Source organism: Epinephelus moara, chromosome 24 (assembly GCF_006386435.1).
Source record: "Epinephelus moara isolate mb chromosome 24, YSFRI_EMoa_1.0, whole genome shotgun sequence".
In the NCBI taxonomy this organism is placed as follows: Eukaryota; Metazoa; Chordata; class Actinopteri; order Perciformes; family Serranidae; genus Epinephelus; species Epinephelus moara.
In genome coordinates, this window is record NC_065529.1 from 41,122,408 (window position 1) to 41,139,693 (window position 17,286).

The following is a 17,286-nucleotide window of genomic DNA, read 5'->3' on the forward strand; positions in this document are numbered from 1 at the left end:
CCATTACCGCCCCAGAATATGGTATAACTGAAGCTAATGTATGAGATGTGAGATAGGATAGGACGTAGTCATCAAAAGTTTAGAGACAGGATTTTTTTTCTTATTTTCCAAACTCAAGATAAGATAGTACAAGCAGTTAGAATATTTTTCTGTAATGAGGCCCCTGATGTCTAATTTATACAACTGCTGTCTGTATATTTAACAGTGTGTGTGCTGCAGCCTCTCTGCTAATGTGAAGTCGCTCAAATCAGACTGAAGTCATGAGTGACTGACACTGTGACTTCTACAGAAACATGATTCTGGTGCTTATTCCAACATGAGACCAACATGTCAAACTGCCGTCACATTTTGTACATCTGAAAGAGGCTAAAGTAGCCAATACCCATTTAGCTGTCGTAAAACTTATTTGTTTTGAAACTGTCTACACTGATAGAGTTTTCTGATGAGGCTCAGAGTGGCAGATCCCAGTTCTTCCAAGAGTGTCCAAAGTAAACAGATCCAGAGGAGCAAGGCACACAGATATAATAGAGCCTGTAAGCAATCCAGCTCCCACATCAACACCAGTAAATGAAGTACTTCCAGGTTCCAATGAACACGTTACCTTGGTTTGGCCATTGAACAGAGTGCTTCTCTAACACTGTCAACAACAAAGGTCCTTTGATATCAACATGGCCCTTTGATGCCACTGTTGGCTGTTGGCGTTTAAGTGAAAGCAGCACAAGACACGCCATTCATGGAGTAGTGACTAAATCCCTCGCTAGAGAATAGTTACCCTCCACCAAGTGCAGCCTTAAAAAGAATGTGTTGTTGAGCCAATTAGGAATACAATCTCTTATTAATCACACACTTAGCTGCATTAATGATTCATACCTAAAAGCGGTCACATAAATCTCTTAAGTATTTTTCAAAGATACTGTAGATACATGAAATGAATTTTGTAGAATTATGTAATTTTCCGTGACATTTAACTGTGTAATTGTATAAGTGTTCCAGATAATTCTTGTGGGCCCCAAAAAATGTTTCATATTCATCGTCTTCTAAATAATTAATTGAACTTAAATGTGATTTCAGTTCAGCTGTGAGTGTAGTAGCCACTCCAGAATGGGGCCAGGGTGTGTTGGTGAATTGAGCGTACATACCAAAGACTATGAGGCGAGTGTGCGTATCCGTGGAGCCCAGAGGATTCTGGGCCGTGCAGCGATACATGGAGCCGTTGAGCTCGGCTGGCACTCTCTCCAGAATCAGCTCCTTCCCCTCTCGCTCAGTACTGCCATCCAGCAGGCGGCCCCCCACTCGCGTCCAGGTGAAGAGGGGCTCGGGGAACACCTCATTCTATCAACACCCAGCGCCCGCATGGGATGGAGAGGAGAAAAGGAAAAGGAAAAGGAGAGGGAAAAAAGAGATAGAAGAAAGGAGAGGAGAGGGGAGGGGGTGAGAGGGTGGTGCAGAGAACGGCTGTGAGTTTCAGCCAAGAGATTAAGAGCAAAGGATACATGAATAATACAAGCTCCAATTTTCCCTCTAATGCAATGGCAAGTTAACAACATGCATTAATAATCAACACTTCACTTTACAACAGTTTTTTCTCCTCACATTTTTGAGCCCTCCAGAGAACAGCCCCCTCCCCACCACCACCATTTCCAATTTAAAAATATAACCCTCCATATAGCAGTATCTCATTCATATCACTGGGTTGACGTGTTCATAGATAATAAAAGGACACAGTAAGAGGGTGAATCTCTTGTACATTTCACTTCTGAGGTATGAGGCTTTGCGTCGTGCTTTATTCTCACACCACAATCCCTCCCTGACACACAAGCACACGCACACATGCATGCGTTTGCATACACATACACACACACACACACACACACACACATACACACCTACATTACTAACAGTGGACTATTATTTGATACTGCAAAGTGTGGACCCTAAACTAAAAAAAGCAAAATATACAAGATATTTTAGGTATTTTTTCATAAAGTAAGTGCAGAACTGCTTTAAAAATGTCTTGCATTTCTGGCCGACGTCTACCATTAAAGAGGGGATCTCCACAGCCGTTAATGGAACAGTCTGTGGTTCACACAGACTGAAAAGGGACATGACATTTCAGATTTTTCAGATTTTCAGATTTTCAGATTCCTTTTACTGTCATTTTTATGGTGAAACATAAACAACTAACAAAGACTGTTTCACGTCTAAAACCGGCAAAATTTAAAGTTCACAGTGCAGTAAAATAATTCAGTTAATAAATAGATGAATAAATAAATCTAAAATAGAAGCTTCTAAAGAGACCAATAAAGTGCAGGGGAAAAGAATGCAGTCTGGTTACAACGACTTCGAAGTCTTTTAAAAATACATAATTCAACTATATTGTTTGAAATGTTATACACCCCCCTTTGCCAAAAAATATTTTTAAATGATCACAGCCACTTTATCTTAAAATTCATGTTTTACCTATAAATCATTAGTTACTTAGCTGCATGCAAAATATCGCACACTTATCATGACCTTCAGTATCAGAAATTAAATATATTTTGTCACATGCTGGGTTTTAATCATAAGAAGAATATTTTAAAATTATACTCTAAAATCATATCACATGTTACAGGGTACCCACACATTTTCATGGACAAAATTTCCATGAATTTTCAAGGACCCATATCAAATAATTTTTCATTCTTGCCCCACTTGACCGGCGTTTTCAAACATATCAGATTGAAACTGGCACACAGGGAGAGACGAACCCAGAAAGAAAATGACAAAAAATGTATGCAATGATAAATAAAACATTATCACACATTGAGGCATGCTAAAGCTACGTTAAGTCGACAGCTTAAAAAATGTAATTTGCCATTATGTTACATTATTCAGAGGGTTATTCACAGAAGATTACTGTAACCATTTCATAATACACAACAAAATTCAATGACTTTTCCATGATTTTCAATGATTCTGACCAATTCCAGGACTTTTCCAGGTCCAGAAAATGTGATTGTGAAATTCCATGATTTTTTCCATTGTGGGTATTCACATATTGTCATTATTGTGACCTGTTTGGATTAAAGGAAAGTGAACTGAAAACAGAACTACCCTTATCCTGTGGATTACATCTAATTTGTATTTGCCCTAAATAACATAATTCTTTGAGCTGGGAAAACAACCTTTCCCTGGTCTCAGGGTGTGTTTTGAATCATGCTTGGACTAGAGTTAGTTATGGTTGTTTGACCATTTTAAACTCACTCATGACAAAAACCATGAGGGATAAATTATCCAGAATTTTCCTTTCTTAAATAAAACGGCTTTTAACAGTAATTCAGAATGAAAATCTGCAGCATTTAGCTGAATGTTTTCATAGTGCACATGTTTTCACACAGACAGTATTCATTTAAGATAATTTTATATTAAAAAAAAAAAAAAATCTGTGGAGGTGTCGTCAGAATTCTACAGGTGCAGATGAATAAGTGGAACAAGAACAAACTGTATTTACCATGTTTCTGTCCTTCACTTATTTATTATGATTACATCTGCCAGCAAATTCTTTTCAAAACAAAGCAAAAAAAGCACCTTTTCAAACATTTAAAGTTTCAAATTTAACGTTATACAAACATGCAAGGCCAAATACAACTACAAGCATTATAAATGTCCAAACTGGCACTTGTGGCAGTTCTCGGTTGTTCAACCACACAAATACCTCAATCACACAGCAGATGCTGAGCCACATAAAAGGTGCTTAATGTCTAGCATCTGATATATGAACTATGTCAACAAAAACAAGTATCAAAAGATTATTAATTTAGACTTCAAACTAGGCTGGTTAAAAATATGACATGCTCGTGAGACAGCTGTGAACATCTTCATTTGTTACAATATGATGGCGATGTGATGGTGATATTACAAATTAAGTTTTCCTTCTGTAGAATCATTTATTTGGCTGTCATTATTTTCATGTACAGTAAAAGTGTGGACATTTTTTCTGTAATGTGCATCAACAAACAAAATGCATTTCCATACGCAGCTTAAAGACACAAGTACATTTTAAAACTGAAGTCTTGTGCGTGTAAAAATTGGTCAGCAGAGTTTTTGGGACTAAAGAAATTCTGAAGGTCTCGTAAAGGTCTGATGTTAAATGTATTTTGAAAGAAGACGTGATCTTACTGCTGGGCTGACCATTTTATTTGCAACTTTATCCTCATTGTTTTTCTTTTTTCTTTTAGAATTTAGAGTGTGTTTATTCTCCTGCCCTCTGGCCGCTTTATTCTAATACAGTGTGAAGCTTGAAACTCAGAACAGCCCCTGAAGTACACTACTTTATTTATACAAAAATATATTAAAAAATTCAGGTTAAAAAAGAGATCAGCTTCAGTCTGCCTGTTCAATAGCCCAACTGTGCTCTGACAGCTTGCCTAGGGATGCAAACCATTCAGACTATGGAGAAATATAAAACAACAACAAAAAAAAAAAACAGAAAAAAAAGCCAAAACAAAAATACAATATGCCTTAGTAAAGCTGGATCTATATTTCTGCATCAAATTGATGCTGTACCCATGGTAAGCTCTGCATCGATGTACAGCCTACGCCCTAGCCTGGTGTGCACCTCCCCAGAAATTTAACCACGCGTCACGGCCATACAGACCTCCTGTTTATTTCTGTAAGCTGAAACCATTTCCCTCAGTGGAAACAAAGCTTTCATTTACTTTATTTCACAGATAAGAAACAATAAATTGTGAAAACAATAAAGCCTCCACAAAAATAGCATTTCAAGTCTTGTGTATGATTTATCATATGAGAAAAGGAAATCTCTGCTTGTCGCTAGGCTAATTTACAATGTAAAATGCTCTAGACTTTGCTAATAATGTTAGCATGTTGTATTTGTTTGGAAAACGCGTTTAGTATAAGACAGTTGTTTTGTCAGTGAACCTTGTGAGTTGTAATAAAGCCAAATTTAGTAATGTTACCTTTGTTAAATGTTGCTGTTGTCCCTGGCTTCATTTGAGTAGAGGGAAAGTCTGCTGGTTGCTAGGCTAATTTACACAGTGTAAATTGCCATGGGCTTGTGCTACTAACGTTAGCATGTTGTATTTGTGGGGAAAATGTGTCCAGATAAAGATAAATAGAAAAAGATAAAGTGTTTGTCTAGGAATGATGTGAGTTATAGTGAAGCCAGTTTGTGTACTTATGTTTGAAATTGCTCACGGTGTAGGCTCTGCATAGAGCTGACACACAAATATAAATCCTGCCCAAGTCATATAAAATACCTGCTCTGGCCTGAAGGGGCAGTACTGAGTGTAAACTTGTAACACTCACACACCTGCAGGTCCCCTTTTGAATAAAATTATAGAAAAAATTTCCAGAGGGTGTTAGATATGATTTAGAAGAAGTACTTGTCGGCAAAACAGAAGGACACATCTATTCTTAAAGAAATGAGTAAGTTAGAGAAATGACGTGGGAGGGAAGCCGCAGCTGGTCAGTCCTTCGGCAACTCTTTCGTAAGTCGGCCCGTTCTTCACCGTCCCCGTCATCTGACGGTTAATGGCCTCTTTGTTTGCGAAGACAAGGAGGGCGAGCAATTCCTTGTCTCCCCAGTTGCTCATCTTTACAGTGTCTGTCAGGTATACGTTTCCCTCTTGCTACTAGCTGCTCGCTAATTCCTGCTATCAGCTGTTTCCTGTTTATCCACAGCCAGTGGCTCGCACATGCGGCGTCATCAACAGCTCCTCCCACAAGTCTTCAACAGCCCCTCTCGTGGCGGAAGGCCGCCTCCGTCTTTTTACACTAAAAGGGTTCCACCAATATGACTACCCTACGAGGTGGAAAATTGGGCACCTCGCATCAACTCGCCAATCTGGCTCTGTGTGTCTAAACGCTCGCAGCTTGCCGGCAAAACAGCCCAACATTCGCGGAGTGTAGTTTGCCCTTTCTTTGTGGTCTTTCAATACAAGTGTCCCTCCACTATCAGATGTCAACATCCCTCTCCATCGACTCAAAAAGTGCACATTTTGAAATTCTTTATTGAAGCAAGCATTGTTGGTGCTTTTGCTTGGCATGCACTCAAGTTCATATGATGTCTTTCTGACTTCCCCAAACAAACCAAACACTTCAGAGTTAAGATAAACTGCTCTAATCATGCTTGGTACAAAAGTGCCCTTGACAGTATGAAGCGGACTCCTGAAGTAGTTGTGAATTGTCTAACCTTTCAAAATAAATGTTAATAAAACAGTTCTCCTTGCTCTGTGTTTAAATCACGACAGAGGTTAAATGAGTCAGTAGATTAAGGCAGGCTCTTGGGGAAAAGGTCACATTAAGAGAAAAAACACTTAAAACAGTTTAAGTGAAACCTTCCTGTCACATAATAACCCCGAGAGCACAGAGTCCGAATACAAAAGGTCTGTGCACTGTGCCGCTGAAACCACCGATGTCCTACTTAATCTCATACATAAAGCAATATGAAAGAAGAAGACAAAGTAAAAAACCCGCTGTAGGATGATCATCCATAATAAATTCCTAAAACAATAAACCAGAGGGGAAACTAGCATCTTATTTTATCAGAGAGGCGGGAGGCAAAATTATCAGTCTTGACACACAATCTTATCTACTTGTGAAACCCTAAAGCCTAGTTCCAGTGAAGGATAAGGGAAATTTGCTTTCTGATCAGCCTGCATGCGCTGATGCCTATGCTGCCGAAGGGCCCTACTGGCTGCATTCCACAGTCAAGCCTGTTTATAATAACCAATCTTAACACTGTTCAAAGAAAAACTTTAAAAGAATCCCGAGGTCATCGGGCAGACACAAACACATGTACAAATCTGTTCAGTCAATAGCTGAGCGCGCTAAACCAAAAGCAATACAGAGCATTCATTTTAACATGGAAAAGTCCCAGAAGAGTGAAATAAAATTAAATACACATCTGACTTATGATTCATCTAGAGTCCTCAAGCAGTGACTGAGATGTAACAAAGGTGTTTTGTGCTGTGGGCCATTAGCAGGTCCTCTTCACCTGACTGACTCCAGCTGCCTGGCTTCAATGTGTCATTCCTGTCAAAGAGATCAGAACAATCCACAGGCCATTCACACTGGGGACATGGTCTTTTTTGGCAGGGGATGACAGTGACACAAAACAATCTCTCTGCCTGAACCTCTGGCTCTTTCTTTGGGATTATGGAGCAGGAAGTCTGAGACCAACAAAAATTACACCCACCAGCGTAGCATGGCTGCCTGTTAGCTCAGACTGACAGACATGGATCGACTCAAGTCATTTACAAACAGATCAATCTCTTTCAGTTTATTCATTTTAGTTCGGAATTCCATTGCCTAAGGCTTTACTACAGAGTCTGTACAGCCTGTATACTCAAAGGTATAATATGTCGGATTTTACTAAAAACAATGCATAGATGGATACAAAACTAAGTCCTCTCAATCATCACTTATGCCCCACAAGCACTGGCACATTATGAGACAATGGGCGCCATCACCTCTCCTACACAGGAGCAAGACACACACTTTGTGCTGGTTTTGCATCTCTTTGTAGTAGTTAGGCCTCTTTATATGACTGTGTCTTTTGTGGCCACTTTGTGCCTCCTTGTGGTTGTTTTGTGTGTGTTGAAGGTTTGTGTCTCTTTGCAGTGGCAGCCCCAGCACATTTGGTGCTAAAGGTGAGCCTCCCCCATTTTGTTTCTCTGCACATACACTCCTCTCAGCTGTGCAGTGGTAGTTGAGTGAGCGCCAGAAAGCTTTTGTCATTTTGACATGACAATAATACAGTGTGTTTCTGTGTTTACATGGCATTGGATAGCTCACCTATCATCCTCAGACAACAGGTAAAGTGTTACAAGCTGAGGAGAGGGGAAGAGGGGGCAGGAACCCAGAACAAAAGGCCTCTCTATTAGTAAGTAGGCTCTGCTATGTAGTTATGTTGTTGTGGCCTTATGTAATAATTCAAAATAATGGCAGTAACAATATTAGTAAAAACAGTAAAAGATAAACGTTTTGATTTTTTTTCCTTCCCCCATTTGTGGCGCCCCCCTGTGGATGATGGCACCCTTAGCTTTCGCGTGTACTCCCTATGCCAGGGGCCGGCACAGTCTCTTTGAGACCATTTTGTGTCTCTTTGTGATTTTTTTTTGTGTGTCTTTGTGGTCTCTGGGTCTCTTTCTGGTCAGTACGTGTAAATTTGAGTGACATTTTCCAGATGAAGGCCGGGGGGCCCTTGACACTTTGGGCCCTTTGGCCCGAGCACAGTGGGTTCGTTCAGTGATCCATTCATTCATGCCCACTTGAATTGTGCGGTGGTGTATTTATCTGCAAAGTAAAGGGCAAGGGATTTTATAAAATGGTAGCGACCAGGTGCGAGATTCGTGTAGCGTGCATCCAATCCGATTTGATTCGATTCGATTCGATTCAATTCAATTCAATTCAATTCAATTCAATTTAATTTAATTTAATTTAATTTAATTCAATTCAAATCAATTCAGGTCAACTCAACACAACTTAACTGTGGTTGTTTTGACATGTGCTATATAAATAACTTGATCTGATTTGATTTTAATTCAATTCATTTTTGTTTATAAAGCCGAATATCACAAATCACAATTTGCCTCAGAGGGCTTTACAGCATACGACATCCCTTTGTCCTTGGATCCTCACAGCGGATAAGGAAAAACTCCCCCCCAAAAAAACCTCCAACAGGGAAAAGAGGAAACTACAAAAATCATGAACACAGTGTTGAAAAAATACAAATATAGTGAGCTGAAATGCCAAGCAGAGTGAATCAGGGGTTGGCTTCACTTTCACTTTGCTGGTGATACTGTTTGCAAAAAGTAGCCAACAATTCCCTCATTTTAAACCTTTAAACTAAACAGGTTTAATTGCACATATGCTCAAGTTGACTCTCCCCCTTCATCTCCCTCAACCGCATGCACTTACCCCGGGCGATCCTACCTGGAATCCTTGCACAGTGATGCGCACCGTATCCCCTACCTTTGCTCTGGTGGGGGACATGAAGAGTTTAGGACCCTTAGGAGCAGCTGAAAAGAGAGAGAAAAAAAAGAAAGAGAGACAAAGGTCATCGTACTGAGCATGAAGAGCAAATCCTGCTGGACACCTGTTTTGTCACAGTGGGAGAGAGACAAATACAATTTCCTGTCAATTAAGGTCACGGGGCGAGAGGCGAGGGACCTGCAGGTTCTTTCATCTAAAGGACTGTGCTGGATTTATTCCCCCTTGGAGGGAAAAGGAACTAAATTGGGTAGATACTCATTACTAGAGGAGAATGGGAGTGCACCGGGTGGAGTGTGGAGGAAGTGAGATAAGGGACACTCAGAGAGCTAATTCCCTTGTCTTGGTGTGGACAGCAGCCCCCAGATGGCTTTCATTTGGACCATCTAAAACAATGGGGCGCGAGCAGGAGGGGGAGCAGGCAGATTCTAATATTGCGAGATTGTGAGGGGCCGGCGATTGTCCTGTGTATGTAGCGTCGAGATAAAAATGAGTGATTTGCATAATGTTATAAAAAGGTAAGTCATTTCATTACGGCTAAACTGCACAGTTTACTGCATTAGGCCCATATAAGCGGGTTCTGCACGATTTGAGATGATTAACAATCCCGCTAAAGATAACTGCTCCACACGCTGTGCGGTTCCATATGTTAGACAAACGAAGTGAGCAGCACATGCAATGAGACTCAAGCTAAGGGCAACCTATCAATAATGCCTGTACGAGTCCACCCCAGGAGTTCTTCAATTAATTTGATCTGAACTCTCAATATAAATCACACTGGTTGCTTGTTTTCATTAATGAGTTAAACTAAAGGATAAATAAATAAACAGATAAATGACTTCAGTATTTAGCTATTAATCTGGCAGCAAAGTGTCCACTGTGGCTAATGAAGCACGGCCTTTTCTAAGGCAGCCATTGACTACAAGTCTGCATCAGACTAATGGATTAGGAGCTCCACTGTCATATCTGTGACCAGGATTGAGCATGTGGCATTGCCTGTGTATATCACGTCTGGGGCAGCGTTGGCGAGTGGGAGCTACATCTAATTGCTGTTAGCTCAACTACAGTCATATTTGCGTCATGATTCAGGTAGTTTTTTGTTAACCACTGAAACTACAAACAGTTTTGGGCCATAAAAGAAAAGGAATGATTTTTTATTTTATTACTTATTACTTACTTCTCCACTTTAACTGACCTCCCTTTGACCACAATTAGCGATACCACCATATGGGCTCAAGTGTCTGGAAGGCAGGTGTCAGACTGATGGACATTGTATACAAATCCAAAGCTGACATGGCTGCACTTTCCCATGAATAGCAGGGCATTTTAATCTTTGGTTTATATGTGACATGTGAACAAATGGGCACTTACTGCAATACACTCAATAAAGTGGCATTTTTATTGCTGGCATGTGATGTATTATATTTTGTTACAATTTCACATCATATCTACATTGTCAATTTGATAATATTTTTTACAATGTAAACATGGGAAAACCTGCTAAAATTAGGCAACAGACTCCTTTATCATTGCCAGTAGACCAGGGATGAATGACGAATAAACATAATAAACATAAAAAATAAAAATAAAACAAACAAAACATCAACCAAATTGATTTTTTCTTCTTTGTTTCTCCTTGAATGAGTGTTGTATAATTGCATGGTTTTATTTCTTTGCTGTTTGTCCTTGCCGTCTAAATTGCAAGGCATTTTGTGCATGAAAGGTGCCATATTAATAAAGTTCATTCATTCATTCATCAACAGACATGCACAAAAAGGAGTAGGAAGAAATGTACACTTCTATAATCCTACACCCTTCTCAGTATTCATGTGTCATTTAAAAAGGAAATAATCGACAACTATCCCAAACTTATTTACAACCATTAATATAGATAAATAAACAACACTTATAGATAAATAAACAACAGCATGTGTACAATCTGTGCAGTTGTTTATTGTGCCATTTTCAACATTACAAACAGGCTGGAAGACAGGTTAGTAAACAGAAAGCAGCATGGAGGCTCGTGAAAATGTTAAGATAGTTACTACTATTTCATGTCTTATTTTATATTTCATGTTTTATTTGAATATCTATCTTCCAAAAAGTGCTGTCGACTACATTTTGATTGATGTTCAAGTGCTGCTTGGATGGAGATGGATGGTATTTTGTGGCGGTCTGTCACTGCATTGCGTCGGCCAAATTCACATGTCCATCTGGGTGACATATTTCCATCACTGTCAATCGGAGCAGGACCTGTGACGACTGCAGAGCCATTTGAACCGGGAGTGAATACCAATTGTAACATTTGCCATTAAATACAACAGCCAGATCTCAGAGGGTGTCGGTGTTATTTTCTCTTTGCAGTGGGAAAGGGGCTAATGTTCACCAAACGACATTTCTCCCCAGGGTGGCTTTGCTGTAGTTCAGTTTCTGCCAGTGTGAAGTAATTGGTAGCTTGCAAAGCTTTCAAAGTAGCATCTCCAAAACTGCTCTATGGTAGGGCTGTACAATTAACTGAGATATCATTGAAATTACAATATGGCAAATTCAGTCCCCGCGACCTTATGTGGAGCCGTTAGCGGGGACTTAGCTCTTTTATAAAAGGTAAGAGTCTCAATCCTACCACTATTTTTGGCTGAAATATACCATCTAGAAAGTGGGATCATAACTTTCACGTTTCATATGGCTTTATTTGGTGATATTTTATGGTGTTTTTGTGTCATAAACAACATCAGCTATCATAATCACACCTGACTTCAATAAGGTACAATGTTTGAAGCCGGCTGAGTGTTGTTTGATCACTGATAGTACTGTTTTGAAGCCGAGTGACCGACTTGTCATTTGGAGCTCCACCTGGATCTTTTCATGGAAAAAACACTGTAGAATGGTCATACTTTGAGCAATCTTCTTCAAATTTGAAATGAGTGTTCATTGATAGTGTGCCTACAGCCCCACAGTGTCATTTACCTGCTCGGATGAAGCCACAGACAGTTATTTATCCTGAAAAACTTTTTTATTTTTATTTTTAGGCAAAATCTTCAATTTTTTACTGACTTCAGAGGCCCATTACTCTGTCTCTGTATCACCTAGAGTGTTTCTGGTGATACTTTCACAAGAAACTTCAGAGAGTTTTCTTTCTGGCAAGACCTCATGCATGCATGTAGTCAGAGCGGTTCAGAAGCTACAGTCATTTTAATTTGGGTATGTCATTTTAGGCGTTTTTGCTACAAAATGGGGGTGGAGTACAAGAGGGTAGTGCAGGGGCAGACTAAACCACTTCACACCTTTCAGGGGTGTGTGGGGCCTCAGCGAGCTTCCACCTTTATTTTTCTATATACAAAGTTCAGTCTTTAAACAGATTTTTTAAGTCAATTTTAAATGAGTTATGGCACTGATTACTTGGAAATAAAAAGTGCAAACCAAACCAAACTTTTTATTCTAGAATACTCCTAAACTTTTTAAGGGTCCCAATAGGAGAGGGGCCCTTTAAAAAGCCCAGGGGTAATCAGTCCCCCCTTTCCCTCCACTACGACGCCCCTGAGTGCAATATCCAAATCACAGGGGCTGCAATTTTCTGATAAAGCTGAAATGTGTCATAACATATCATTATAAATGAAGCATTGTGGCGCTACAGATGCTCCGGCCCACAAATCACAGACTCAAGGGAACGTGCTGGTTTGGTACAGACCCCAACAAAAATCATATTGTCATTTTAGCTTTGTATTGAAATCACAGTATTGCAACTGCGTTATCTGTCAAAAAATAATCACAATATGACTTTTTGATCCTTTTATAAAACTAAAAGCTTTCAAATTGCACCAAAGCCCTATCATGTGACAGGTGCATACAGACTGTTGCATCCATCTACCTTATGTTTTGACCGTCCTTGCCCCTCTCTGGTTATCCTTCTTCTACACAATTTCCAAGACATATGGCTGTAATATTATGCCTTCTCCTACAATTGCTATTTTTGGTATCTTCTCAGTTCCACATGATTCTAATCTTCCTGCTCTTTTACAGAAGGTCACTGCTTTTTCTCCCTATTAGCTACATGCTCAGTTCTATTTAAATGAGAGGATGTAACCCGTCTGTCACACAGCCAGTGGATCAAGGATGTGATGCAGAACATCAAGCTGGAAAAAATCTAATGCACCCTCAATGGCTTTTACATCTACAGGTTTGGGGGCGGCAGTAGCTCAGTCCATAGGGACTTGGGCTGGGAACCGGAGGGTCGCCTGCTCAAGTCCCCGTCCGGACCAAAAACGTGGAGCGAGGACTGGTAGCTGGAGAGGTGCCAGTTCACCTCCTGGGCACTGCCGAGGTGCCCCCGAGCAAGGCACCGAACCCCCCAACTGCTCAGAGCGCCCGTCATGGGCAGCCCCCTCACTCTGACATCTCTCCATTTAGTGCATGTATAGGTCCAGTTTGTGCATGTGTGTGTTCAGACCTGTGTGTAATTGACAACAGAGTGTAAAATTGAATTTCCCCTCGGGGATTAATAAAGTATATAAAATTAAAAAAAAAAAAAAAAGTTGGTCTTTGTTTATATGTTTTGTGATGTGTCTGTTTTCTTTTATTTTTCACAATATTTCTGTACAGATTCGTACCTTGAGATGGTGGCTTATGGTAATATCTCGTCTGATAAATGGAAAAAAAACTCTATAAATAGAGTCAAATTACATGAAAATGGAAATGGAAAAAGCACATATTGAAATTTTGGACAGATTTCAGCACCACTAGAGAACTTGTTATTCTGCATAAATGGGTCTATTTGTCCAGGATATCAGTGCCTAGCTGTCCAAAAAAATAATGGTGCAAAGTCTAAGAAGAAATCTTGGAATCAATCACCCTTTTTTTTAAAGATTAAAAGGAATACATCCACGTATTTATACTGGCAACCCAAGCAGAGCCATCATGTGAGCAGTTAGACATGGCTAAGTGTTCCATCTCATGCTGAAGACGGATGGCATTTCACAGGCTAGTTTTGGCATGGCAGCGTGGAGCCCTATCTTCCCACCGCCCACACACTAACGGAAGGGTATTTTTAAATACTGGTGTCATGGCGTCACATAGAGCTCGCGAGGCATATGGCCGGGGAAGATGATGGCTGATTTCTGGGATTTGCTCCAACAGTGACAGTTGGCATCCTACGTCACCACCTTTGATTAGGGCAGCATGCAGTGTGATGGACATAACGCAGCCTCTCTCTGAGGGTGACGGCCTCACAGGGGAAATGAGCCACGCTCCCTTGAGACCGTCACCTAAGACCTGGCGTCTTCAGTTCGAAAGATGGAACTGTTATCACTTCAGGACGGGTCAGAGAATAAACATAGCCTCCAGAAAAACAACTGTGCACCATGCATCAGGTGTGCTTTAATACCGCGCCAAGACATCAACAGGTCTGCCCAGCTGCACAACAGACTTAAGCAGTCGAAGGGAACCTATCACATTAGCTGGGTGACTGGTTTCGATGAAAAAGAGAAGCTGGAGAGGCATGCAAGCGAATCTTAAAGGCCTGACTGACTGCTGGATCGCTCTATCGTGGCAAATCCGCCACTGTGTAATGTCACTCACAGACAGACGAGGTGACCCAAAGCAGGAAGATAAGGCAGATTGATGAATGTGGAGCCGAGCTGCAGGTGAACACAGATGCAAACAACATACTAGGCACACATCATAAATCTCTATTGGCACGGGCAAACAGACAAACACCCTCACACACGGACATTTACATACAAATAACCATACATATATATGCATTCAATCCTCCAAAATGCACACGCAGACACACACATGCACAGATCACAGGCGCCTTCCTGAAACTGAGCATCTGCTCTTTGATTATCACGGTCTGGCAAAGCAATGACTGGGAGATGTGAGGAAGCCTGGATCCCTTCTCGCTGCTGCACGCTGTATGAAATGAGAATCCCACCACTTGTCTAATGATGTTGAATAATAAACACCTTAGCTCATCTAAATCCAAAGCAGAGAACTTACTTTAATTATTAAGATGCACTATCTTCATGAATACAACCCACGAGTGCAGAAAAGACCACTCTCATGATCTCATACAGGCATAGCACTTCTTTTTTGGATACCCAACACCCGGCGTCGGCTTCAAGTCCATTTGTATGGAGAGCACGGAGCCGGTCGTGAATATTCATGAAGTGCAATACAACATTGGTCGATTGTCAGACTGTCGCTCCGTCTCATGTGGCAATATTAAATCTCTGAAAGATTTATTACTTATGGGCAGTGCAAAGACCTCCTTTTCATTTCCTGACCAAACACACCTGAGAGAACCGAGCAAGCGAGCGTTTGTATATACAGTAAGACAGATCCTGGGTGCAATTATCTAGATATGGCTGCATAATAGAAATGAATACGGTATAAGTGGTGGGATTCATGTGGAGAGCTGTTTTACACAGTCACATTCAATGAGAGTTAAACAATGCTGCGATACTGTAAGAACCTGTGTGTCTATGATACGAGCCAAATCTAATTTATATTGTAGGTAACCTCTGACCTGAATTACAGCCCTTTTACTTTTTTTAGACTCTTCCACTCCAAGATGGATCGAGCCTAAAAAGGAGGCCTGTGAATGCTTTGAATTTCAAGCGTGCTCTAATTAGAATCAACAGACGCACATTTTCTGTTCTCTTTTCTTTACGTGGTTGGGGAGAAAAAAACCCAACAAGGCTGTCTGCTGATGCTCCTTCCGTCTCTTTAAAAGAACAAAGGTAATGATAAATTAATGCCTTCAAACACAGCTGAGGGAAAGGCTTGTCAAAATATTAGCGCCTTTGACATTTAGCAAGAGTTTCACAGGGCCCCATTCCCCTCAGGGTGTGTCATCTGTTTTATCATCAACATGTGAAAGAGGCAAAGAGCTGTTAGGATCTTCACTGCAATACTTTGTCTGGAGGAGACAGCTCATGCCATTATACCTTCAAATGATGCGGCTGTCTCCGGCTTGCATGTGATGTACTATATTTCAATCCACTTGGGATATGATGGTGACAGTTATTACTTTTTAAAAGACGATTTTCCTGGTATGACATATTCCCGTTTTGAAAAAAGTGACAATACCATTTGTGACAATTGGTGTTTAAATAAGGGCCAAACTGCTTTTTTAGACACTGGATCCTCTCCTGTGCTCAGATATGATGAAGTGGTTTAAAGGATCAGGTTGGTAATATTTTATATTTGACTTAAAATCAATAAATTCCATGATAACAAACAAACAAAACCATCAATAAGTTGCTCTTAGAAACATGGAGTGTGTGAAACTATTGATTGTCTTAAGCGGGATTTATACCTCTGCGTCGAATCGACACTGTACCTACAGCTAGGCCATTACCTACGCCGTGCACCTCCCCAGAAATGTAACTACATGTTGCGGCGATGCAGACCTCCTGTCTATGTTTATAAGCTGAAACCATTTCCCTCAGTGAAAACAAAGCTTTTATTTACTTTAATTTCACAGATAAGAAACAATAAATTGTGAAGACAATAAAGCCTCCACAAAAACAGCATTTTAAGTCTTGTGTGTGATTTATCCTGGCTTCATATGAGCAGACGAAATCTACGCTGGTTGCTAGGCTAATTTATACAATGTAAAATGCCATAGGCTTGTGCTAATAACGTTAGCATGTTATATTTGTTTGGAAAACGTGTTTAGTTTAAGACAGTTGTTTTGTCAGTGAACCTTTTGAGTTGTAATGGAGCTGAATTTGCTAGCGTTACTTTTGTTAAATGTTGCTGTTGTCCCTGGCTTCAAATAAGTAGAGGAAATTTCTGCTAACCGCTAAGCTAATTCATACAATGTAAAATGCCATAGGCTTGTGCTAATTACGTTAGCATGTTGTATTTGTTTGGAAAACGTGTTTAGTATAAGGCCCTGTGTCCACATAGCGCCTTTTTCTGAGCGCCAGAAGAAGGCCAGCGTCTTTTTTCAATTGTTCCCAATGAGGAGAGAGCGTTTGCGGCCGCCTAGGGAAAAGGGGCTGCGCCCAGCGTCTTTTTTCCGGCCGCTCCTCCTTTTTTGTGCGGCCGCTCTGAACGTTTTGAGTTGAAAATCTCTGAACTTTTAAGAGGGGCGCTGGTGTCGTCACCGGCGCTTTTTACAGGCAACCAATCATATCGCAGAACTCGTCACCCTGGTAACCAGAAAAAATGGAGGAGAAGCTGGTGCTAGCCGTGTCTATCCGGAGTTGTATGACATGTCACACAGACATTACCATAACAGAGACTATATAAATATAAATATATATATATATATATATATAT

General features: G+C 40.5%; 1 protein-coding gene across 2 annotated transcripts in view; it reads right to left on the reverse strand.

Annotated features, from left to right (window-relative positions):
• igsf21a (immunoglobin superfamily, member 21a) overlaps nt 1-17,286 on the reverse strand; it is a 360,747-nt gene that overhangs the window by 16,100 nt on the left and 327,361 nt on the right. Inside the window, exons 8-9 of one of the 2 annotated variants that reach the window (XM_050038823.1) lie at nt 8,926-9,026; nt 1,140-1,332 (exon numbers count right to left, since the gene is read on the reverse strand). In XM_050038823.1, the coding sequence (XP_049894780.1) occupies nt 1,140-1,332; nt 8,926-9,026 (294 nt within the window). The remainder of the gene's footprint in view (nt 1-1,139; nt 1,333-8,925; nt 9,027-17,286) is intronic. The other variant, XM_050038824.1, reaches the window with a different exon arrangement.